General features: G+C 49.8%; 7 protein-coding genes across 8 annotated transcripts; 3 read left to right on the forward strand and 4 right to left on the reverse strand.

The window, feature by feature from the left end:
• Positions 1–25: 25 nt before the first annotated feature.
• On the reverse strand, positions 26–3,589 carry stambpl1 (STAM binding protein-like 1). Its single transcript, XM_058069265.1, has 12 exons — positions 3,337–3,589; positions 3,019–3,143; positions 2,702–2,919; positions 2,543–2,618; positions 2,314–2,409; positions 2,016–2,231; positions 1,814–1,952; positions 1,611–1,735; positions 737–874; positions 553–665; positions 305–404; positions 26–207 (listed from the first exon to the last, which is right to left on the reverse strand). Exons 2-12 carry the CDS (start codon positions 3,046–3,048, stop codon positions 151–153), a joined length of 1,308 nt encoding a protein of 435 aa, XP_057925248.1. The 5' UTR covers positions 3,049–3,143; positions 3,337–3,589; the 3' UTR covers positions 26–150.
• Positions 3,590–3,756: 167 nt separating this feature from the next.
• Positions 3,757–5,325, forward strand: ankrd22 (ankyrin repeat domain 22). The gene is made up of 6 exons (XM_058069285.1): positions 3,757–3,989; positions 4,267–4,458; positions 4,530–4,637; positions 4,701–4,778; positions 4,853–4,951; positions 5,012–5,325. The coding sequence occupies exons 1-6, from the start codon at positions 3,969–3,971 to the stop codon at positions 5,087–5,089; spliced, it is 576 nt and encodes a 191-aa protein (XP_057925268.1). The 5' UTR covers positions 3,757–3,968; the 3' UTR covers positions 5,090–5,325.
• Positions 5,200–8,727, reverse strand: lipf (lipase, gastric). Its single transcript, XM_058069269.1, has 11 exons — positions 8,523–8,727; positions 8,160–8,287; positions 7,976–8,087; positions 7,706–7,904; positions 7,502–7,611; positions 7,298–7,434; positions 6,101–6,247; positions 5,901–5,972; positions 5,763–5,831; positions 5,585–5,695; positions 5,200–5,522 (listed from the first exon to the last, which is right to left on the reverse strand). Exons 2-11 carry the CDS (start codon positions 8,280–8,282, stop codon positions 5,400–5,402), a joined length of 1,203 nt encoding a protein of 400 aa, XP_057925252.1. The 5' UTR covers positions 8,283–8,287; positions 8,523–8,727; the 3' UTR covers positions 5,200–5,399.
• Positions 8,728–8,758: 31 nt separating this feature from the next.
• rnls (renalase, FAD-dependent amine oxidase) lies at positions 8,759–13,824 on the forward strand. Its single transcript, XM_058069281.1, has 7 exons — positions 8,759–8,940; positions 9,293–9,398; positions 9,457–9,599; positions 9,679–9,837; positions 11,027–11,224; positions 11,289–11,467; positions 11,543–13,824. The coding sequence occupies exons 1-7, from the start codon at positions 8,823–8,825 to the stop codon at positions 11,705–11,707; spliced, it is 1,068 nt and encodes a 355-aa protein (XP_057925264.1). The 5' UTR covers positions 8,759–8,822; the 3' UTR covers positions 11,708–13,824.
• Positions 11,755–15,632, reverse strand: ptenb (phosphatase and tensin homolog B). The gene is made up of 9 exons (XM_058069268.1): positions 14,637–15,632; positions 14,314–14,398; positions 14,192–14,236; positions 14,037–14,080; positions 13,410–13,648; positions 13,181–13,322; positions 12,937–13,097; positions 12,629–12,877; positions 11,755–12,563 (listed from the first exon to the last, which is right to left on the reverse strand). Exons 1-9 carry the CDS (start codon positions 14,713–14,715, stop codon positions 12,378–12,380), a joined length of 1,230 nt encoding a protein of 409 aa, XP_057925251.1. The 5' UTR covers positions 14,716–15,632; the 3' UTR covers positions 11,755–12,377.
• Positions 15,327–19,095, forward strand: atad1b (ATPase family AAA domain containing 1b). Of its 2 annotated transcripts, none has more exons than XM_058069279.1 (10): positions 15,327–15,447; positions 16,405–16,597; positions 16,661–16,759; positions 16,832–16,952; positions 17,020–17,220; positions 17,316–17,422; positions 17,494–17,583; positions 18,282–18,332; positions 18,410–18,540; positions 18,617–19,095. In XM_058069279.1, the coding sequence occupies exons 2-10, from the start codon at positions 16,424–16,426 to the stop codon at positions 18,735–18,737; spliced, it is 1,095 nt and encodes a 364-aa protein (XP_057925262.1). In that variant the 5' UTR covers positions 15,327–15,447; positions 16,405–16,423; the 3' UTR covers positions 18,738–19,095. The 2 variants fall into 2 exon arrangements, with proteins under 2 accessions (XP_057925262.1, XP_057925261.1); XM_058069278.1 differs by lacking the exon at positions 15,327–15,447 and adding an exon at positions 15,787–16,059.
• minpp1b (multiple inositol-polyphosphate phosphatase 1b) lies at positions 18,796–21,305 on the reverse strand. Its single transcript, XM_058069264.1, has 7 exons — positions 20,779–21,305; positions 20,480–20,671; positions 20,200–20,403; positions 20,035–20,132; positions 19,845–19,975; positions 19,636–19,769; positions 18,796–19,555 (listed from the first exon to the last, which is right to left on the reverse strand). The coding sequence occupies exons 1-7, from the start codon at positions 21,146–21,148 to the stop codon at positions 19,302–19,304; spliced, it is 1,383 nt and encodes a 460-aa protein (XP_057925247.1). The 5' UTR covers positions 21,149–21,305; the 3' UTR covers positions 18,796–19,301.
• Between the last annotated feature and the right edge of the window lie 64 nt (positions 21,306–21,369).

Raw genomic sequence — 21,369 nt, forward strand, 5'->3', positions numbered from 1 at the left:
CTTGTTGTCACGGCAACAGCAACAAGTCATCAAGTCTTTCAAGCCACATATGAATTTATTAGCAAAATGCTTAGCTAGCAATAGCAAGAGCACATAAATGCAAGTTAGTCCTCCTGCCTCTAGGGGAGCTAGACCAACCTGTCACCTGTGTCACCTGAGGTCCAGCACATTGATGGTGGAGTCCCTCACCTGCACATGCTCACACACCTGAGAGGACAGACGCATAGCAACCTGAGCGCTGGCGTTGGACTTGCTAAGCCGGTTTGCGCGGCTGCGGATGACGAAGACGACGAGAGTTTCTCACCGAGAAAAGAGGCGGGTCTTTGGAGTGAGGATGGAAACCTTTCAGGCGGCAGCTCGAAACCTCCGACATTCCTGCGCAGGTAAGCCTGAACACGCCAACGCTGAGACACAACAACATGCCCTTAGCTAGCAAGCCTACCAGCACATGTTAGCATAACCAGGAAGATGTGCTATGCTAAGCTAGTCTCATTCATTTTCACACATGGGGGCGGAGTCACATGTCGGACTTAGGGGAATAATGCTACTCACTCGTTGTGTTTGGGAGCACAGACGATGGCGACGGCCTCCGGCAGCATCAGTTGGTAGGCGCCATGCGTGTGGAGGTCCACGCTGGACAGGAACGCCGTCTGAGTGGGATGAGTCTGAGCACACAGACAAACACACGCTCAAACGTAGCAAGAAGAAGGTCTGAGCAGGACTAAGAAGAACCTACGTGGATCCAGCCCAGCGTCAGAAGGTTATGTTGGTCCTGGAAGCTGAACAGCTCCTCCACGTTCTCCATGTCGCAGAAGTCGGGACCGGACGACTGTTTTGGGATCACCAGGAAGGTCACCACAAACTGGTCGTGTTGCTGCCAGAAGAACGGATGTCAATTAATGCACCGGACGTGACATCATAACTCCCCAGCCATGATGTCATGGCTCACCACCCTGTCATCATAACTCGCCTGCCATGATGTCGTAACCCACCAGCCATGACATCATAACTCCCCAGCTATGATGTCATAACCCACCAGCCGTGACATCATAACTCGCCAGGCATGATGTCATAACTCCCCAGCCGTGGCATAACTCCCCAGCCATGATGCAATAACCCACCAGCCATGACATCATAACTCCCCAGCCATAATGTAAAAACTCCCCAGCTATGATGTCATAACTCCCCAGCCATGATGCAATAACCCACCAGCCATGACATCATAACTCCCCAGCCGTAATGTAATAACTCCCCAGCCGTGACATCATAACTCCCCAGCCATGATGTCATAACTCCCCAGCCATGACATCATAACTCCCCAGCCATGTCATAACTCCCCAGCTGTGACATCATAACTCCCCAGCCATGATGTCATAACTCCCCAGCTGTGACATCATAACTCCCCAGCCATGACATCATAACCCAGCAGCCGTCATATCATAACTCCCCAGCCATGACGCTATAACTCCCCAGCCATGATGTCATAACTCCCCAGCTGTGACATCATAACTCCCCAGCCATGACATCATAACTCCCCAGCCATGACATCATAACTCCCCAGCCATTACATCATAACTCCCCAGCCGTGACATCATAACCAGTACCCTCACCAGGCGGCCGCACAGCACACCGCAGGTTTCGATCCCGTGGGCGGAGTTGGAGTCGGCCAGCAGAAGGAAACGTGAGGTCAAGTCCTTGGGAATCACCATCCGCCTGAGAAGCTCCGCCCTCTCACCTGCACACATCACACACACGCACTTACACGGATGTGCAGATGATAAGAATATTCTGGAAGGTCGCCAGGTGAACTTACTGTGCACACCGGCCAGCGTGGCGGCTGATTGGCTGACAGGAGGAGGCGGCCTCTTTCTGTTGGGCTCCGCCCTCTGCGATCGTACGCCATCCCTGATTGATTGTCGAGACCAACAGGAGCCGTCTGGCACCTCCGCAACCTAAGAAACGGTAGTTGCTATGGTAACACCACACACCGACTGGCAACTCCAGCTAACAACCACCTTGTGCTCCGCCCCCTCGCCTCTCCTGTTGTCCACTTCCTGTCGCCTCAGCTGCTCCTCGAAGTAGCGAAACTGTTCCGATTCAATCTGCATGCGTCGCATGGCGGCGACGCGCTGCCTCTCCGACTCCAGCAAACGGACACGCCTCCTGTCCTCGTCCAATACGGGGAGGTGCTGCAGTGGCTGGTCCCGCCTACCATCGGCCTCCGCTTGTTTCTGAGGGAGAAGACAAAACATCGGGTCACATGACTAACCTCACAACCGCGCTTCCTTGCTAATATGAACACAGAAGTGGCACCTGGACTTGCAGGAAGTGGGCGTGTTCTCTGCTGTACTTCTCCTCCAATCGTCTTCTCAGTTCATCCTTGCGGGAAAACGCAACGTCCTGGAGTTTCTGCACACAGTCAGGAACAGGAATAACGCCCCCTGCAGCTGATTGGCTGACTGGAAGACCTTGGACCACACCCACTCCATCTTATTGGCTATACTGTCTGTTGACATACAAATAGCATTAGCTTTAGCTTCACCTGCATGACGAGCTGCTTCTCTGGAACGCGACACTGCTGGTAGTCCTTGTGGGCCGGCAACTTCTCCACAAATAAGCTGGACACACACACAAAAACACACACACACACACACACATGAATACGTGATTCAGGGAGGAGCGTCCAACAGTGCATTCTTACGTGATGAACTTGGTGTACAGGACGTAGGCGTTCTCCAGGCTTCCCTCTTCCAGGTAAACGGCGGCCATGCGCTCCATCTCCACGCCGGAGCGGAAGTAACGCCACGGCTCCACGTCCTCGTTGATCTCGACGTTGGCACCCATCTTGGCGAGCGCTCGTACGCGCTCGGGGGCGGTGAGCGACACATCGGTGTAGTCGGCTTCCGCCGCCATTTTCTTCTGTACAATGACATGACACCTCTGATCTTTTCAAGATGGTACTGATCTGACCTTTGACCTCACCCCCCCCCCCCCCCACCCCACCCCACCCACACTCACCAGTGTAGTCAAGCTGAAGCCTTGGTCCATCACCTACTGTGTGTGTGTGTGTGTGTGTGTGTGTGTCACAGGATCAGGTTGTCGCTCGGTGGTCTTGTGTGTGTCAAACTTCCCATGACGCTTTACTGCAGAGACAGATGGACACACACACATATATACATAGAACTACATTACCCATGATGCCCTGCATTGTGGCAGGTGTACTTGGAAGAAGTGAAAGATTTTTCCAAGTAATGGTAACAAATTGACATGAACGTAAAAAAACAAACCAAAGAATAGATAAAAGCTGACGTGAATAAAACAGAAGAGACAATTTACCACTTCAGTTTCGGTTGCCGTGGCGTGCACGTGCCGAGCGCGTCACCGCGACCACACGAACACGAGGCGAGCTCTCATCCGCCCCTGACGCTCCCTTGGAAAGTGACGACGACTGGACTTGAGCTAAATAGAAGCTAGTTGCGTTTACGAAAAAAATTAAGCTCGTTGTGCTTAAAAAAAGACGCTAAAATGGCTGAAAGCTCATCATGCTTCCGCACGCCGAGGGATGGTGGAGCTCAAAGATCGTCTATAGGCGAAGAGACGACACTCCTAAAGAGGTGCCGCGCTCCTTTGTGCGCATGCGCTGACCAAGCTGAAACGCGATGAGATGCTTACTCTGACAAATATTTCAGCTACACTACAGCAGAATCGCGCGGATTCAAAGTTGTCTTCTTACTTAAAAACTGAGCCTGTTTCTCAGTAGATTTCGACGTTAGATAATAGAGGAATAGATCATAATTTCTTGCGTCGTCACATTACAAATAACATTTTAAGTGTTATATTTACGATGATATGTACTCCAAACGAGTACGCTCAGAATCCATCGTTAAGCTAGTACGATTAAAAAATGATTTTATTTTGAAAATGCAGGAAGTGTTGCAGTCAGGTGTTGTTCCCGCTGGCTGGCAGACATGGGCCAGGTGTACTCGCAGGTAGGAAGACTTTTCTTTTCAACTTTGCTCCAACCGTCTCAAACTTTACTTCCTTTGTAACACACGCACGCACGCGCATACACACATAAACACGGTATATGGCGGTAGAAACCGTAGCAGTGTATAAAAGTAACGACCGTGTTTGTGTTTAACGGGCGCCATGATGCAGCAGGTCCAACCGGTTGATTCGGGATGCAAATGAGTTAGCTCCACATAACTGGTGTGGTAGCTTTCACCCAAAAAGTCACGTGTCAAAGTGACTTTTTTTTCCCGCCAGCCTGCGTGTCAGTTGGCGTATGACGGCGACGTCCATCGGCTGTACGATCTGGTGAGCCAACATCCCGGTGCCATGGACGCGCAGGATGAGGACACTGGGGACACGCCCCTCATCGCTGCCTGTCGCCGTGGCAACCTGAGTGCGGTTCAATTCCTGTTGAACAACCGTGCAGACCCGGGCCTCAGCAACAAGGTGAGTGATGGCGGCCATGATGCCTTGTTGTGCTTTATGTATTGTAATGTATTGTTGTTGTTGTTGTGTAGAAGCATCGCACGTGTCTTCACTACGTGGCCAAGCAGAACTTTTCTCTACTTGACCATCTCATCATCCTCATCCTCATGCCCATACTCCTGCTGGGATACTTCCTCATGGTACGTGGTATGTAGTACCATGTTGTATCGTCCCAATATGGCATCATTGTGTGTGTTTGTCAGCTACACAAACAGCGGCGTAACGAGACTCTGATGAAGGAAGTGTTAAACAGTAACGTGGACGTCAACGCGCCGGACTACGTATGAGCACACGCACATGCACGATGACGTAAGAGGATGTGACCTCATGTGTGATATTGTGTGTGTCCGTTCAGAAAGGAAACACGGCTCTTCACTATGCATGTCTGAGGAAACGTCAGCATTTGGTTCCTCTGCTGCTCCTCCGAGACGCCGACCCCCATGTGAAGAACCACGTATGTGCACGCTAGTCAAGCGGACACGGCCAAGCCGGTGTGACAGTCTCGTGTTTGCAGGACGGAGAGACGCCGTTGGACATCGCCATGAGGTTAAAGTACAGCAAAGTGGTGCGTTTGCTCAGGAAGACGCAGTGACGCCGACTTGGTCCTTGAAGGTGGCGCCACTAACGTCATGAAGTTTCACAGTCAGCTCAAACCTTCTTCCAGAACATTCATCGAAAGGAAACTTATTTATTTCACTCCAAACTTGATAGTGGATATTTTTTTAATGGAATCGTAAGGACAAAGGAATGACAGGAAGTTAAAAAGTCAACAAAATGGACTCCTTTGGTCTAAAACAGCCAATAAAAATGTGTAGAAATGTAATATCATTTTTTAGCTTTCCCTGAGGTCTTCATGTGGTTTCTCTCTCACACACACACACAGAGTGCCCCCCCCCCCCCCTCTAATGGTATTTCTGCAGAAGCTTCAAGACCATCGGAAACATCAGCTGAGGAGCATCAAGCCCCCATATGAAGTCCAGATGTTCCCAATGTTCAATGTGCTGATGGAAGACCAGATTGGACACCTAGACCAAGACAGACCAGTTACACCATCAACCGTATCTCACTTTTTAAACCCAACGAGCACCTGAGTCAGGAGGACGGCCATGTCTTTGGGGTCGGCCAGCGTGTCCTGTCCCCCAGAAAAAATGGCCGTGGGAACCTTCATGTCTTGGACTCGGTACCGGGGTGGAGTTGACTGAGAAGCAGCAGACAGTGAAGTGAAGACCAGACTGACAATGAAGGTGGACTTTGGGCATCCTCACCTGGTTGTAATGTTCCATGTTTCCTGTGGCGCCAAAGTCAAACGCCATCAGTTTCCCGCCTCTGACGGCCTGACGACACAAACAATCGGACGTCACTTCATATTGTCTGTGTGTGTGTGTGTGTGTGCGTCTGTGCACCTGGGCCCAGTGGAGCATGTTTTGGACGGATGTCCCAGCAGGACAGTGTGTGGTGTAGACCGCTGTTCGAGTCTGAAACAATGTCCAGTTCAGGTTCACGTCTTCATGACTTTAGCATCATTAGCATTCTTGCTAAAGATATCAAATCTAAAGCTCGACAGGTTGCTTCAGCAGACGATGAAGATGTAGATGACACCAACCATGTTGAGGTTCTTCTCGTCAAAGCCACACAGGATGAAGAATAGATTTCCACACAGTTCGCTAAGCAGATGCTTGGCGCAAACATGCTCCGCAAACCACTCGATCATGTGACTCTGAGGCAGGAAATCCCGCCTTCCAAACAGGGTCTGGGGGACAGCACACTTTTCATTACATTACAGGTCATGTGATTGTTGCCACGTTATTGATGGTGTGATGGTGACTGTTAGCATGTTATAGGTGATGGCATCATTTGACTGTTAGCATGCTGATCATTGGTGTACTGGCGTGATGTCGCTGTTTGATGGCGACTGTTGGTATGTTATCGTAGGTGTGATGGCATCATTTGACTGTTAGCATGCTGATCATTGGTACGTTATCATAGGTATGATGGCATCATTGACTGTTAGCATGCTGATCATTGTATGTTATCATAGGGGTGATGGCATCATTTGACTGTTAGCATGCTGATCATTGGTACATTATCGTAGGTGTGATGGCATCATTTCTTAGCATGCTGATCATTGGTTCGTTATCGTACGTGTGATGGCATCATTTGACTGTTAGCATGCTGATCATTGGTATGTTATTGTAGGGGTGATGGCATCATTTGACTGTTAGCATGCTGATCATTGGTACGTTATCGTCGGTGTGATGGCATCATTTGACTGTTAGCATGCTGATCATTGGTATGATATCATAGGTATGATGGCATCATTTGACTGTTAGCATGTTGATCATTGGTACGTTATCATAGGTATGATTGCATCATTTAACTGTTAGCATGTTGATCATTGGTGTACTGGCGTGATGGCGTCTGAACAAAATTGTAAATGGTTGGTATTTGGACAAATAAATGGCACATTCGGGATGTAAACGTCACTTTCTCGACTGATTTAAAAAAAAATCTCAATAAAGTGATGTATTTAAAGAGCTTAGCACGAAGGAGCGCAATGCATTGTGGGTTATCATGTAGTATGCTGTAGTGTAAACGCTTTGCATACTGTCTGATGGACTGAGTATGGAGTACAGAGTGTGGGTAGTATGGGCATATGTAGTAGTTAGTATGCGGTTTGGAACACAGCCATTGATGTGACCGCATCAAATGACTGTTAGCATGTTTTGGTGTGATGTGTCATATGACTGTTAGCATGTTATTGCTGGTGAGATGGCATCATGTGACTGTCAGCACGTCCTACGTGAACCAGGGTGTCGGGCAAGGAGGACAGTTTGGTCATGGGGCTGCTGGTGAAGGCCACTGTTGCCACGGGAGCCAAAGCAACAAACAGCTTGATCTTGGCAGCCAGTTGCGGTAGCGTGGAGAACGCCATGAATGCTGGGTAGTCACACAGTCTTTGTTAGTGTTACCATGACATGTGTGTACTTGTGTGTGTGTGTGTTACCTATGGTGGTCCCTTGAGAGTGTCCAATGTAAACAATGTCTTCTTGGCCGGTCTCCTTCAGGATGTAGTCCACAACGGCAGGTAGATCCTTCATAGCCATTTCATCGTGACTGCACGTACATGTGTACACACACACACACACACACACACACACACACTTCAGTAGAAGTCATGTTGGACAGACAGTGGTCTTGGTTAGCATACCTAAACCTCCAGAAGTCTTCCTGATCTGGGCGGAGCTTCTGGTGTTTCCTGGACCAGGTGTTTCCTCTGCTGTTTCCCAGCCAAACATCATATCCGGCGTCAGCTAACACGTAGCCCAGACTAGAAGCGGGCGGGTTGGTGATCCAGTTGCTCCCGGCTGCCAGGAGGCCATGTTGTAGTAAAACAGCCGGTCTCGGACCTGCACCACGCAGAACATCCCAAAAATGTAAACAGAGAGGTGGCGGCCACATGTGACATCATCATCACCACCTTGCGTCTTCTTGAGTCCTACGGGAATCCTGTTCAACATCAGGATGTAGCCATCCTCTGTCAAAACCTCATGTTCCTCGGCCGGGTAGCCCCATCTCCTGATGATCTCTGTCTGCACCCCCCCCACACACACACACAGCTGACAATGTTACCATGACAACAAAAGGGGTTGCGTTTTCCTCACAATGTTCATGTGCACTTCAGGGTCCAGTGGTGGCTGTGCGCTAAATGAGGGATGCCTGGTTGGTTGTGACGTCTTAGCCACGCCCACAGCCAACAGCAACGTCATCCACAGCAAACATAGCATGGTGTCTGCACACACAAACACATAAAAACACTTAGCAAAATCCATCATTTCTGTTCCTTAGCCCGTTCTGTTCGTTTTAAGTTTGAGGCCGGTCATGGAAGTCAAAGGTGAAAACAAGAGCTTTAACCTGAGCGGCGTCATAGCGTGACAATTTTGTAACACAAAAACACCCACGACATTATCATTAAACACGGTGTTTGTTTAGTTTTAACGGAGTTCCTGTACTACCAAAGTACTCACCCGAATCTCAGCTCAGCTGAACTGTGACCACGTGACACCGGATGTGATCTAACTTCGTGGTGACATGTCGGCCAAAGTACATCAAAAAATATTTTTATGCATCTATTAAAAAAAATCTACCAAATGTTAATTAAGTGATTATTTGTGCTCAAATTTGTGGGCCCACTATTTGAAGAAATACGGTATCTCTTTCCAGCTGTCTTTTGTTTTTGCTTCAACTCTGACCCACCAACACCAGACTACGTCACTTCCTGCCAAGGTGCTTCCGCTTCGCTTGAGGTGTTTGTGCTGTGTTTAAAAATGTCCCGGGTTCTAATCGTCGGTGCTGGTCTGACGGGCAGCCTGTGTGCGTGTCTGTTGAGGAGGGAGATGAACAACAAAGTCCACATCGCGGTTTGGGACAAATCCCGTGGTTCCGGTGAGAAATTCCCTTCCCATCAGTGTACTTGACATGTAGCTTAGCCTGGTTGCTAGCTTTGATTGACAGGGGAAGGCACCAATGAGAGGATGCTAAGCAGTTTTAGCGTGTAGTTTGGATCACTACGGTTCTCGACTTGCACGTGCAGCCTATTCTTTAATTGTTTACATTCTAAATTCTATTTACATACCAAAACGACATAGAAAAACTAATTTTGCGCATAGTATATTTTACATTTTTTATGGTGCGAAAGAAGATGGAAATTGTCCCGCCAGTTTCAGTTAATGCAGGTATTGGCTGGTCTGCATGTCAATCAACCAAGGCGAAATAATTGAACTTGTGTGTAACACAGGTGGAAGGATGTGCACTTCTCGTCCTCCCGATTCGCTGTCTCACTCGGCGGACATAGGAGCGCAGTACATCACAGCCACACATGAATATGCTCAGTCTCACAAGAGGTAGGATGTTTCTTCTCCATGCAACATTTGAGAACATCTAACTCATCCAATATGGCAGTTTGTACTCAGAGTTGTTGTCGTCTGGTGTCCTGCGTCCTCTGGACTGCCAGATGGAAGGTTTGCGACACCAAGACGGGAGTCAGAACTACGTGGCGCCGCTAGGAATGAGCAGTGTGGTCAAACACTTCCTGCGCGAGTCAGGTGAGTGCGCAATGACCCCCGACATGTGACCCTTCCTGCGGCACATTTTGACTGCGGCTTCATCTCGCCACTTTCCTAGAAGCTGATTTGTTCTTGGAGCATCATGTGACTGGGCTCTACCGCCGCGGTGCATCATGGGAGGTTCACAGGAAGCAGGGTGACAGCGAATGCTTTGACTCTGTGGTCCTGACCATGCCGGTTCCACAGATTCTGCAGCTTCAGGGAGACCTAAAAGACAGTGAGACGCCATGTTTTACATTTAAACACTCAGCACTCTCAATTGGTGCACTTGCATACTTACACACTTACATACTTAGACCTAGCCTTACACCAATTTCACACACTTAGGAACTAAGTACATAGTATAAATTGTATATGGGCTTGAAACAGCATCATGTTTTTTACTCATCCAACTTTTGGATGAAAGTGAAACATCTTCAACCAACCAGAAGTCGAGTTGCCTCTAAAGCAGTGGTTTTCAACCCACTAGTGTACCTTGAGAAACCGTCAGGTGTGCCGTGAGGAATTATCCAATATCACTTTTTATAATTAACATTTATTAATCACCATTTGCAAATATTATGTCAATAGCCATTTTGTCAATAGTATACATGGACCTACGTATATAGTATTACGGGCGGCACGGCGGTCTAGTGGTTAGCGCGCAGACCTCACAGCTAGGAGACCAGGGTTCAATTCCACCCTCGGGCATCTCTCTGTGTGGAGTTTGCATGTTCTCCCCGTGCATGCGTGGGTTTTCTCCAGGTACTCCGGTTTCCTCCCACATTCCAAAAACATGCTAGGTTAATTAGCGACTCCAAATTGTCCATAGGTATGAATGTGAGTGTGAATGGTTGTTTGTCTATATGTGCCCTGTGATTGGCTGGCGACCAGTCTAGGGTGTACCCCGCCTCTCGCCCGAAGACAGCTGGGATAGGCTCCAGCACCCCCGTGAGGAAAAAGCGTTAGAAAATGAATGAATAAATATACAGTAAACCTCGGATATATCGGATTCAATTGTTCCCACTGGTTTTGTCCGATATAAGCGAAATCCGTTTTATCTGAATTTTATCTGATTTTATCCGTTATAAAAAGGCACTTCCTTGACTATGTTTCCAATGTACCTGGACGCGCAGGCAACGCTGCAAACGCTGCAAACGACGTCGTATAGCGGCCTGTCACGATTCGGCGAATCGGAGCGCCACGATGCGGCCATCCGATATATGCGAGGGGAATTTAATGGAAATGCATTGGAACGGGACTGGAGATTTTGTCCGAAATAGGCGAAATCCGTTATAAAAAATCTGATATATGCAATGAATTTTTATTGGAAATGCATTACAGAAAAATTGGTTCTTTTTTATCTGTCCGTTGTGAGCGAATTTCCGATATATCCGAGGTTTACTGTAGTATTATGTGTGTGTCAGTGTTGTCTGCCAAGCAGAAGGAGCAGCTAGACAGGGTGGCGTATTCATCTCGTTTCGCCTTGGCGCTCTTCTTCCCCCCTGGTGTGGACATCGACGTTCCTTGGGGGGCACGCTACTACAACAACCACAATGATGGCAACAACAGCAAGTCAAGCAGCATCTGCTACGTGACCGTGGAACATCGTAAACGCGGTACAGGTGAGTGACAAGCACGGACAGAATGATGATGGCGGTGATAATGATAATGTAACGTGGTGCTCAGATGGGGGCACGGCCTGCGGTCCGTCTATGGTGGTGCATACCAGCGCGCCGTTCGGCCTGCAGCACATGGAGCAGGACAAGGAGGATGTTCAGCCAATCGTCTTGCAGGAGCTCAACAAGCTCCTCCCCGGTTTGCCTCAGCCGGTCGGTATTAAGTGCCACAAGTGGAGGTACTCGCAGGTGAGGAGCGTCAGACGCCGCGCCCTCGCTTCTATATGCCATCATTTCACCTTTGACCCCACCTCTCCGCGGCAGGTGCTGACTTCTGTGCCAAACTGCCCGGGTCACATGACCGTACTGGAGCGCCCACTACTCGTGTGCGCGGGCGACGCTTTCAGCCATTCCAACTTTGACGGCTGCGTGGAGTCCGCGCTGAGCGTGCTCGCCGTCTTTAAAGCCAGCATGGAAGTTAATGTGTAACTTCCTGTCTATGTTTAACCCGCCTCCAAAAGCAAAAGGACACTTGGTTGGTTGTTATAAATACTTTATTCACTTGACAGTGTTTGATGTCTTTAGAAAGGAGACGCTCCACTCTTAACGTTTTTTCCCGGAGACAAAATGGGCCGAACCTGAGCTCATCTTTGACCAGGAAACGATGACCCAAGTGTGTCCATGTCTTCTTCCTGTTAGCTTGCCGCTCAGAAAAAGCCCAGCAAGTTGTTGATTGACAGGTCATTACTATGGTTATCTCCAGGAATGGACGCCGACTCCACCCGTGTGACATGTCGGAGCCATCAAATCAAACACACCAGGCGTATTCCCAAGTGGCTGTACTGGAGGGACAGACAGGAAGTGGGATGAACATTTGTGTTCTCCGGACTGGTACTAGGATTCCAGTTGGGAGTTCTGCCTCTGCTGGATCAGCACAGACCAGCACCAGAACCAGGACCGAAACATGGACCATGAAAGCAAAGTCTGCAGAATCAAGGAGGGAAGGACGAGGAATTGCGGGAGTCTTCCTGCCCTTCATTTTAACTTTTCCTCCTGGTGTCTTTGCAGCCTTCTTGGCCCCGCCCACTTCCCCCAGACGGATCACGTGATTGTCCAGCTGTGCGTTGAGTAGAAGATTACAGGGGGGGGTGGGGCTTCATCACACATTGGTGATCTGATCGCGGTCCTCGTCAAACAGCTCGTTCTCGGGGTCTGAGTCCGTGGTGTCCGAGTAGCGGTAGTGATCCGGTTCGTTATCGCTGACGTCCGGCGTCACCGAGGTGGACGTGCTGCTCGCCTCACCGTTGGCACCTTCCTCCACCGTCTTGGTGAAGAAGAGTTTGACCTGCGGGTGGAGTCCATCAGTTGAGCGTGGTCACATGACACACAACCACGCGGTGAAGTTCTTACCTTGAAGTTGGGCGAGAAGTTCCTGTTGGCTTTGTCCTTGTTGGCCTTGTCCAGGTCGTTCTTCAGCAAGGTCAGAACCAGGAAGTCGCCGTCTTCACCTTCACCTGCCAGCAGAGCGCTACCCAGGTGCTGCTGCGTTCTGTCTGCGGCATCCCGCATCGTTCCCGTGCTGCCGTTTTCCAGCTTCTCCGGATTGTCCGCCGGCCCGGGTATGAAGAAGGTGTTGACCCAGAAGTGGAACATCTTTTCCTGAGGGTGAAGAAAGATTAGCGTCCATATGACATCACAACAATACGACATCTCCTCACCTTCTTCATCATCTGCTTGTGGAAGAACTCCACTTTGATGTCGCCGCACACAGGAAGAGGCTGCGGGAACTCGAACATCATCACCTTGTCTTCCCGCCGTGTGTAGGTGGGGTTAGAGGTGTGGATCTTCACCTTCAGCTGGTAGATGACAAACTGAGGATCTGCGGTGGGAAGAAGAACCAGCAGCAGCCTTGAGTAGGCGAAGGTGTCAAATATGTGGCAGGCGGGATGGATGTGGACTCACTGCAGTTCCCGCCAGCAAACATGGGGATGGTTTCAAAGAGCATCTTGTGGAAGAGCAGAGCCACCGGCGTGTAGTGCAGTCTGCTCCTCAGCAGCGTGTTGTAGTACGTCACGTAACGTCGCTGGCTCGGGATGGTCACGCCCTACGCACACGCACAACTTTATTGATAAGCAGCGGGTTGCCTTTTGACTCACATGCTTCCGGGCTTGCTTTTCGCTACAAAAACCACCTTCTTGTCCCGGGTGCGAACTTCCCCGTAGAAGTCGAGCGCTTCCTGCGCCTCCTGAAACTTGCCCCGATGCAGCAGATAGGCACAGATCATGACCCCCGTGCGACCTTTTCCCGCTTTGCAGTGGATGGCGGCGACGTGCTGCTCATCTTCGCTCAGCCACTGGTCCAGGTCTTCGCAAAAGGGCTTAATGAGCTCCAGCTGGGGGGGATTGTGGTCCTCAAAGGGGTACTCGGCCACTAGCGGAGACAAGTCAAGTAAACCGGGGGAACTTTATTTAGCAGGTATAATCATGACACACATTAGCGTTACTTTCTACTATGTGTATTTCTCGAAAACAAGCACACGGTGGTTAATAAGAGGATTAAAGGAGACAGACATGGAGTCGTTCATTGTATTCAATAATGTACACACATACTCAAGAAGAATGGATTCCGTGGCTGGAATCTTTCTGTAGTGCCCCAATGCTAATAAAATCCATTCTTCTGAGACTAAGCCACCAACATGTGGATGCTTTGATTGGTTCCACTCATTGACGTTCTGGGATTTGCGTGGCATCAAATACACTGTTGGGTCATGTGATCGTGTGTTATCCAATCAAGTCGGAATTGTACAAGATTGTCTTACCTTGACAGTTGAACTTGGACGTGTCGTAGTGTCGCTCCACACACCTGTGAGCCCACAAAAAACAGCAAAATGACCGACTTCCCACGGTGCAACGCGTCACCGTGGCGCTACGGCCAGCAGCTTAACAATTACACTTCCCGCTGCGGCGCACTTACAGATTGTAGATCTTGTAGTGACTCTTGTGTTTTGCATCTAAAAACCTGAGAGAGAGAGAGGTGGAGTTAGCACGACAAGACACAGGAAGTAGAAATAAAAAGGGGACGCCACGCCGCCTCACCGCACGACGTCGTCAATGTTGTTCCTGTACACGCCCTCCAGACGCTCAGCGGGGAACCCCATGGCGATGATGTTAGGGTAGATGTCTGCTCAGCTTGTTAAGGAGCAACACGCCTCCATTGCACAGGTAGTGACGTCACAGGGGCTATCACCTGAACTGGACGTGCACCTAAGCTATTTCGTGGGGATCCACGAAATATGCATCCACTGACATTACTGCTTAGAGTAAGAACACGGTTAGCTTAGCATGCTAGCTGCTGCCTGAGACATGAGCAGCACCTCGAGAACCAAAGCGAGTTAATATGTTAGCATTGAGAAGGATACAGGTCAGGTCCAGGTCGAATCCATCCTCCTGGTATCGTCTTTTATTTCTGCTGACAATTTCTTTGATGAGTGCTGCCATGACGACGGAGGAGGAGGAAGAGGAGGATGGAGATGTCTGAGGGCCTCTGAAGTGAAGCAGCGAGCCACCGCAAGCTGGATGGAAAATCGACGGCGCAGGAAAAAAAGATAGTAGATCGAATGTTAAAATGACAAAGAACCAGAAGGCGTCATCGGTCCCCGGCAGCTCCCAACAGGAGACGCCCAGAGAGGACACAGGCTAGCCGGCCTGCTAGCTGACAAACAGCCCAGCTACGGGTGCTATTTTCTGGGTCAGAACCAGGAGGAGTCGAGGCCTCCAGCCTGCTCGCACCGCAACCCTGGGCCTCCAGGTCCTCCTTCTAAAAACAGAACCATTCGAGTTCGGAATCAGCGTCCAAATGTCCAACTGTCCACACGTCCAAGTAGCCCGTCGGAGTCTTCGCGGCCTCGCCGTGATTGAAGGCTGAGAGCCAAACCCTCTCAGAGGCTTTCTGGGGGGAGCGGAATGAGTCAAGATGGTGACTGCAACACGCAGCCTTTTCCGCTTTTGACTTTCAAAATAATGGTATAGTGCCGAATACTATTAGAGAAACTGTTAGAGAAACTAGCTTGTGAGACTACACTTCCCGACGGCGACGGACACCAATCCGGCTCTCTGCACAGGATCAGGGTTGCGGAAAATATAATATAACTGTCAAGTTATTGTACGTAGCTTTTATTTTGTAAAAAATACTCGTATTGTCCTGAGAGACGACTACCTTTACCATGCTAGGTAAGCTCGTGAGCGTCTACGGTTGCCATGTTGTATTCATATTATCCCCCAGTTGACGATCTCCTTCTCGAGTCACATAAAAAGTGCTTGAGCGAAAAACTCCCAACCTGGCAGGCAAACGAGCCAATTATCCACTTTGTTACTAAAATCCATTAATGGATTCGAATACTACAATAATTTTGGATGAGAGCACTTATGACGACACCGAGACGTGGTGTTTAGCTGTGTTTTACAGCGCCACATTCACCTGCGATGTAATGGATTGACTGGCAACGATGACGTCATGCTCTCAATTGCTTTCTGGACGGTTGTCGGTTGTGTGCGCCCATCAAGAATCATTACGTCATACTGTCAGCTCTTTCCAGTACGATTGTTGTCGGCGTGTTGCCATCCAACCGACAAAGAGACACGTCTGAAATTATCTCCGTGTTTTAATTTAGACAACAATCGCACACGCCAAATTCTCTCCGTGTCTTAATTTATAAAACAATCGCACACGTCATTGTGTTGTGGACCTCATTCACCTCTAGGTGGCAGTACTGAGGTATAGTTTGTAATCAGTTCAGAGCGAGGAAGACACACGGGAAGTTCCACCACCGGTCTCTATTAAAGGTATTTTTTGGTAATTTCGCTAATCTATGTTGGTATTTCTTTATTTGCTCCTCGGTAATGTTTTGTGGTGTTTTACCATCTTTTTGTGTCACCCTCAACCCCCCCCGGAGAGCCGCTTTGTAGTCGCGGAAAACCCAGAGGTCAAGCTAATGCTAGTAGCGTTAGCTCGGAGTACTTTCGGTTTTGGAACTAACGTGACAACCGCAGTGTCCCGAACTGTGATCCTTGCAATTACATTCGGGAGCATCGTGATCATTGAATGACGCGAAATTAATCATCGAGGACTGTTGAAATTCCCAGGAACAGCTTTTAATGTGATCGAACTTGTCGGTTCTATTTTGACAGCAACGTCATCGTGGTGAGGATGGTTCTGAGCGAGGTCCCCGCTGAAAACATCGCGCGACCCCTCGGCAGAAACGAGGTTATAGGGCTCTTGTTCCGCCTGACCATCTTTGGTGCAGTCACCTACTTCACCATCAAGTGGATGGTGGACGCCATTGACCCCACCCGCAAGCAGAAAGTGGAAGCTCAGAAACAAGTGAGTTCCTGTCCTAGCTTTCCGTGTAGGCACGTTATTATTCCCTTCTCTCTGTCTTGACAGGCTGAGAAGTTGATGCGGCAGATTGGTGTCAAAGATGTGAAGCTGTCCGAGTACGAGATGAGCATCGCTGCCCACTTGGTTGACCCACTCAGCATGCAGGTACACACACACACACATATACACAAGTTGTGCAGCATGAGTAAAAGGCGATGATGTGCACCTGACATGCAGATCACGTGGCGGGACATCGGGGGCCTGGACGAGGTCATCACCGAGCTCCAGGAGACGGTCATCCTGCCCGTCCAAAAGCGTCATCTCTTCCATTCTTCTCGACTGCTGCAGCCTCCTAAAGGTCGCACACCTTGAAGATGATGATTGTGCCCTCACGTTGCAGGCCGTAATTGTTGTCATGACAACAGGTGTTCTGCTGTACGGGCCCCCCGGTTGTGGGAAAACGCTCATCGCCAAGGCCACCGCCAAGGAGGCGGGCTTTCGCTTCATTAATCTGCAGCCGAGCACATTGACCGACAAGTGGTACGGTGAATCGCAGAAGCTCGCTGCCGCTGTCTTCTCGTTGGCGGTCAAACTGCAGCCTTCGGTCATCTTCATTGACGAGATAGGTCGTACACACACACACACACACACACACACACTATGCTTGACACGATGTAGTAGCTGCAGGATGAAGACACTCAGGTTTTGGTTTCTTATGCAGATTCGTTCTTGAGGAATCGCTCCAGTTCGGACCACGAGGCCACGGCCATGATGAAGGCCCAGTTCATGAGTCTGTGGGACGGGCTGGACACAGACCACCACTGTCAGGTGACAAACGGCGTGTGCCGCGTATGCTACGCTAGCACGCACAGACATCGTTAACACTGCGCTCGTGTCAGGTGATCATCATGGGCGCCACCAACCGACCGCAAGATCTGGACTCGGCCATCTTGAGGAGGATGCCCACCAGGTTCCACATCAACCAACCGGTACGCACTTGGCCTTTTTAGAAGAGGGGAGGGGGGCGGGTCTAGACTTTTTTTTTCACTGAGGTGTCACATACTGAAAAGTCAAAGGAGGCGGCGGCCATTGTTAGGTTTTATGAACCAACCCATGTAGATAAGCTGGACATATTTTTATATTTAAAGATTAAAATAGGCGGCACGGCAGTCTAGTGGTTAGCACGCAGACCTCACAGCTAGGAGACCAGGGTTCAATTCCACCCTCGGCCATCTCTGTGTGGAGTTTGCATGTTCTCCCCGTGCATGTGTGGGTTTTCTCCGGGTACTCCGGTTTCCTCCCACATTCCAAAAACATGCTAGGTTAATTAGCGACTCCAAATTGTCCATAGGTATGAATGTGAGTGTGAATGGTTGTTTGTCTACATGTGCCCTGTGATTGGCTGGCCACCAGTCCAGGGTGTACCCCGCCTCTCGCCCAAAGACAGCTGGGATAGGCTCCAGCACCCCCGCGACCCTCGTGAGGAAAAAGCGGTAGAAAATGAATGAATGAAGATTAAAATACAGCCTGCATTTGAGCTTTGTGTTTTTTTTTAATTTATTTTTATTACTTAATAAATGTTTTGGGGTGGAGTACAGCCTATTAGTATTTTTAAAAAATGCATATTTAAGCAAATTTTATTTATTGTTGGCCTAAATCAAGCATTTTCACCACCTTTTTGTGTTAGAGTTTGCATCAGCGAGAACAGATCCTCAAACTCATCCTGGAAAACGAGAGCGTGAGTCCCCTGGCAATGATTACTCAACCATCCGCTCAGTCCGATTTCGCCCTGACGACCCGTTTGCGTTCACGCAGGTGGACGAGGACGTGCAGCTTTCCGAGGTGGCCAAGGAAACGGAGGGATTCTCAGGAAGCGACCTGAGAGAGATGTGTCGCGATGCCGCCCTTCTATGCGTGCGAGACTTCGTGCACCTCCACGACGACGGGTCGGTGTCCTGCGAACTGACGCGTTGCCGCAGTGTTCCGAGTTATGCAACGTCTCCCTTGTTTTGTCGCTTTCAGCCCGTCGGAGGATTTCATTCGTCCCATCCACACGTCTGACCTGCAGAGGGCCATCGCGAAGATGAAGAAATCCAAGACGGCAGGCGGGCATGGGTCCCTGCTGCACGCCGCTCTGGACTAAACACAGCCCCCCCCCCCCCCCCCCCGCCCCTTTTCCGCCCCCTCTCCCTCCTGCAAGCTTTTTTTTGTGCCAACTTTTTTTTTATAAAGCCCTCAAGGTTAGCTAATTAGGGTAAGCTGGTGATTAATATTGATTAGCATTTCCTGAAAAACTTGCCTCAGACGCAAAGCTGCTTCGGGGGGCTTTTATTTTGATAAGTCCTAAAATGTGTCCCAACTTAATGTTATTGATTAGTAAACAAGTCATGAAAATTGTATCATATCACATAAGTTATAAACTCTTAGGCTGGAAAAACAAAATGTCTTCTTGTTAGACATTTTGTTTCCAGGCTGGAATAAACAGTTTTTTTTTTTAAGTACATCTCTGAGTTCTAGTGAAATTATCATCATCACTGTCAGTCACGAAGACGCCATTTTCAGTGAAACCACACTTCCCCCTCCAAACGCAAACGTAATGTAAAATGGAGTCCACCAGTGTTTCCCATACATTCATTTATCCAAAATGGCGTCCTAACTGCTTCTTCAGCAGCGGGTCCTGCGAACGTGACGATTGGCTGACGCCACATCACAGCTCGGTGTTGGGTCCTCGCCCGGCGGACGTTCCGTGACACTCCTTGTGGAAGTCGCAGCCGTCCAGCAGGTGACGGTACGTCGCGCGGACGTCGCGGTAAAGAGGCACGTCCTCCGCCGACAGTCCCGGGAATCGAACCGGGGTCTCGTTGATGAGCAGCTGCAGTCGGGGTCCTCGCTGGCAGTCGTAGAGGACGAAGAGCACGTTGGCGGCGTACGGGACAATTTTGCTGGTTCGGAAACTTCGACCTGAAGAAGCCATGAAAAAAGCAATGCTGGCGTTGCTATGGAAACACAATGGACACAACACAATGCGGGGCAGAGCTAACCATGCTGTCTGTGGTAGTTGTCTGCAGTGGGCGGAGCTTCATCCTTGTAAAGACCCAGCAGGGAAAGCAGGGGGAGGAGTGTCTCTGCGTGGCCAATCAGGATGGAGGCGGGCTCAGGTGATGCGTCAGTGGACCTAACCAATCCCGACAGTACAAAATAAGTTTTTTTTGTGTATTTTATTGAGTCTTTTCATGTGAAAGAGCCTGACCTGCGGGGTCGTCCGGCCTTGTCGAGGGTCCTGAAGACATGATGGAAGAGCGGGCAGCTGGACAGGCTGTTGATGGCGTGGCCGTGCGCACGCTTCCAGTACTGCTTCAGGTCCGACTTGTACTCCAGCACCTGCCGGGAGAGAACCAGAGATTTTGACCTGTCTGCGGCAGAACCAGAAGACGTCGTACCTGTGCGTCGTCTTCGTCAAACAGGAGGCACCATGGCGAGTGCTCGGACTTGATGGCCAGTTCGTAGGAGCACAAGAAGAACGCCGCCTCGAGCAGATCTGCAGGAGATGCACTTTATTGCCGCTTTTTCCCTGTATATGACTATACATGTGTTGCCACGGTAACCTGGTGTGAAGCTGTCCTCAGGAAGTCCAAGTCTTGCCGCCACTCTCTTCCGTACGCCATCCATCTCATGTCCGTGTTTGAACTTCTTGACCTCCGCCAGCGCCGTGCGGTTGTTCTCCACACCCTCCACGTAACCACGGCAATGCTCGAAGGAACGCAGAAGTTCATCGTCCACTTGGTGGCTGTAGCGCACGTCTGAGACGGCTGGAATGACCATTTTTTTTAGGAGAAGATTTTAGGAGGACGTGCGCCGCAGAGGACATCATTCATGAATGCGTACGTGACAGGTTGGCTTGCTGGTGAAGACCCTCCTGAAACGCCTCTACGCTGCTTATACAGCGATGCTTGGAGCTGGTCAGCAGACGGACACGCCCCCCTCGCACTTGCTCCTCCCCCAACAACGATGGCAGCAGCACGGACAGACGCCTCGCTAGGTGGCGCACGTCTTCTCGGCCCTTGTGCACCAGCTGGCCTGAGAAGAAACAGAAGAAACAATGACCGTGTTGTTGTTTTATGTACAAAAACAACTTCAGTAATGTATGACGTAATGTCACAGGATAAAAAAAAATGGCCGCTCACCGTCCATGTCGTCGGTGTACCACATTTTCCATCGCTTCAGGATGTCCCTCCTCCATCCGGTGGAGTCTTGCGGACTTTGGCTCCGAACCAACTCGCTGAGCTTGTCGATCGCCCGGACGTTTTTGACAGTCGGGTACCGGCTGCCGTGCCTGACCACCGCGGTTAAGTGAACCGGGGAGCAGCGCTCGCTGCTAGGAGCCCGGAGAACCGACTTATTTACAAACAAAATGTCCCGCAGCAGGTGCGGGTTCACCTCCTCGTAGCGGGTCTTGGTGCCGAAGTGAGAGGCGATGTTCGGGACGTCCGGAAGCGACAAAGCAGAGCAGCAACAGCGAATCATTACAGAGAAAAACAAAAAACGGGGGAACATTTCTAAAACCAGATGGATTTTTGTTGGGCTTCAACCAAACGCCTTTGTTGCTATGTTGATCTTCCGGTTTGCCTACCTTTGACCTCTCCGGATTCGCTTGCTGATTGGACGACCAAACTAGTCCGGAAACTGAAGCCCCCCTGCATTAAAACCAGCATATTATTTACCTACCAAGATGTTTTAAATAAAGGAAAAAGAAAGTTTCCACTTCCTATACTACA

This window comes from Doryrhamphus excisus, chromosome 3 (genome assembly GCF_030265055.1).
Source record: "Doryrhamphus excisus isolate RoL2022-K1 chromosome 3, RoL_Dexc_1.0, whole genome shotgun sequence".
Taxonomy (NCBI): Eukaryota; Metazoa; Chordata; class Actinopteri; order Syngnathiformes; family Syngnathidae; genus Doryrhamphus; species Doryrhamphus excisus.

What these genes read in the sequence shown, in the direction of transcription:
- stambpl1 (XM_058069265.1), bottom strand. Translation starts at nt 3,048, where the DNA reads ATGGACCAAGGCTTCAGCTTGACTACACTG. An exon ending in CCCACTTCCTGCAAGTCCAG is followed by an intron (nt 2,232 to 2,313) that starts GTGCCACTTCTG and finishes CTTCTCCCTCAG; the next exon opens with AAACAAGCGGAGGCCGATGG. An exon ending in GCGAGGGGGCGGAGCACAAG is followed by an intron (nt 1,953 to 2,015) that starts GTGGTTGTTAGC and finishes ACCGTTTCTTAG; the next exon opens with GTTGCGGAGGTGCCAGACGG.
- ankrd22 (XM_058069285.1), top strand. Translation starts at nt 3,969, where the DNA reads ATGGGCCAGGTGTACTCGCAG. An exon ending in TGCTGGGATACTTCCTCATG is followed by an intron (nt 4,638 to 4,700) that starts GTACGTGGTATG and finishes TGTGTTTGTCAG; the next exon opens with CTACACAAACAGCGGCGTAA. An exon ending in ACCCCCATGTGAAGAACCAC is followed by an intron (nt 4,952 to 5,011) that starts GTATGTGCACGC and finishes TCGTGTTTGCAG; the next exon opens with GACGGAGAGACGCCGTTGGA.
- lipf (XM_058069269.1), bottom strand. Translation starts at nt 8,282, where the DNA reads ATGCTATGTTTGCTGTGGATGACGTTGCTGTTGGCTGTGGGCGTGGCT. An exon ending in TGCCCGACACCCTGGTTCAC is followed by an intron (nt 6,248 to 7,297) that starts GTAGGACGTGCT and finishes GCTGTCCCCCAG; the next exon opens with ACCCTGTTTGGAAGGCGGGA. An exon ending in TGGCCGTCCTCCTGACTCAG is followed by an intron (nt 5,523 to 5,584) that starts GTGCTCGTTGGG and finishes GTCTTGGTCTAG; the next exon opens with GTGTCCAATCTGGTCTTCCA.
- rnls (XM_058069281.1), top strand. Translation starts at nt 8,823, where the DNA reads ATGTCCCGGGTTCTAATCGTCGGTGCTGGTCTGACGGGCAGCCTGTGT. An exon ending in TATGCTCAGTCTCACAAGAG is followed by an intron (nt 9,399 to 9,456) that starts GTAGGATGTTTC and finishes CCAATATGGCAG; the next exon opens with TTTGTACTCAGAGTTGTTGT. An exon ending in TCAGGGAGACCTAAAAGACA is followed by an intron (nt 9,838 to 11,026) that starts GTGAGACGCCAT and finishes TGTGTGTGTCAG; the next exon opens with TGTTGTCTGCCAAGCAGAAG.
- ptenb (XM_058069268.1), bottom strand. Translation starts at nt 14,715, where the DNA reads ATGGCAGCACTCATCAAAGAAATTGTCAGCAGAAATAAAAGACGATAC. An exon ending in GTCCAAGTTCAACTGTCAAG is followed by an intron (nt 13,649 to 14,036) that starts GTAAGACAATCT and finishes TGTCTCCGCTAG; the next exon opens with TGGCCGAGTACCCCTTTGAG. An exon ending in ACTTCTCGCCCAACTTCAAG is followed by an intron (nt 12,564 to 12,628) that starts GTAAGAACTTCA and finishes CTCCACCCGCAG; the next exon opens with GTCAAACTCTTCTTCACCAA.
- atad1b (XM_058069279.1), top strand. Translation starts at nt 16,424, where the DNA reads ATGGTTCTGAGCGAGGTCCCCGCTGAAAACATCGCGCGACCCCTCGGC. An exon ending in AAGTGGAAGCTCAGAAACAA is followed by an intron (nt 16,598 to 16,660) that starts GTGAGTTCCTGT and finishes CTGTCTTGACAG; the next exon opens with GCTGAGAAGTTGATGCGGCA. An exon ending in CATCTTCATTGACGAGATAG is followed by an intron (nt 17,221 to 17,315) that starts GTCGTACACACA and finishes TTTCTTATGCAG; the next exon opens with ATTCGTTCTTGAGGAATCGC.
- minpp1b (XM_058069264.1), bottom strand. Translation starts at nt 21,148, where the DNA reads ATGTTCCCCCGTTTTTTGTTTTTCTCTGTAATGATTCGCTGTTGCTGC. An exon ending in CCAGCAAGCCAACCTGTCAC is followed by an intron (nt 20,404 to 20,479) that starts GTACGCATTCAT and finishes TGGTCATTCCAG; the next exon opens with CCGTCTCAGACGTGCGCTAC. An exon ending in AAGGCCGGACGACCCCGCAG is followed by an intron (nt 19,770 to 19,844) that starts GTCAGGCTCTTT and finishes GGGATTGGTTAG; the next exon opens with GTCCACTGACGCATCACCTG.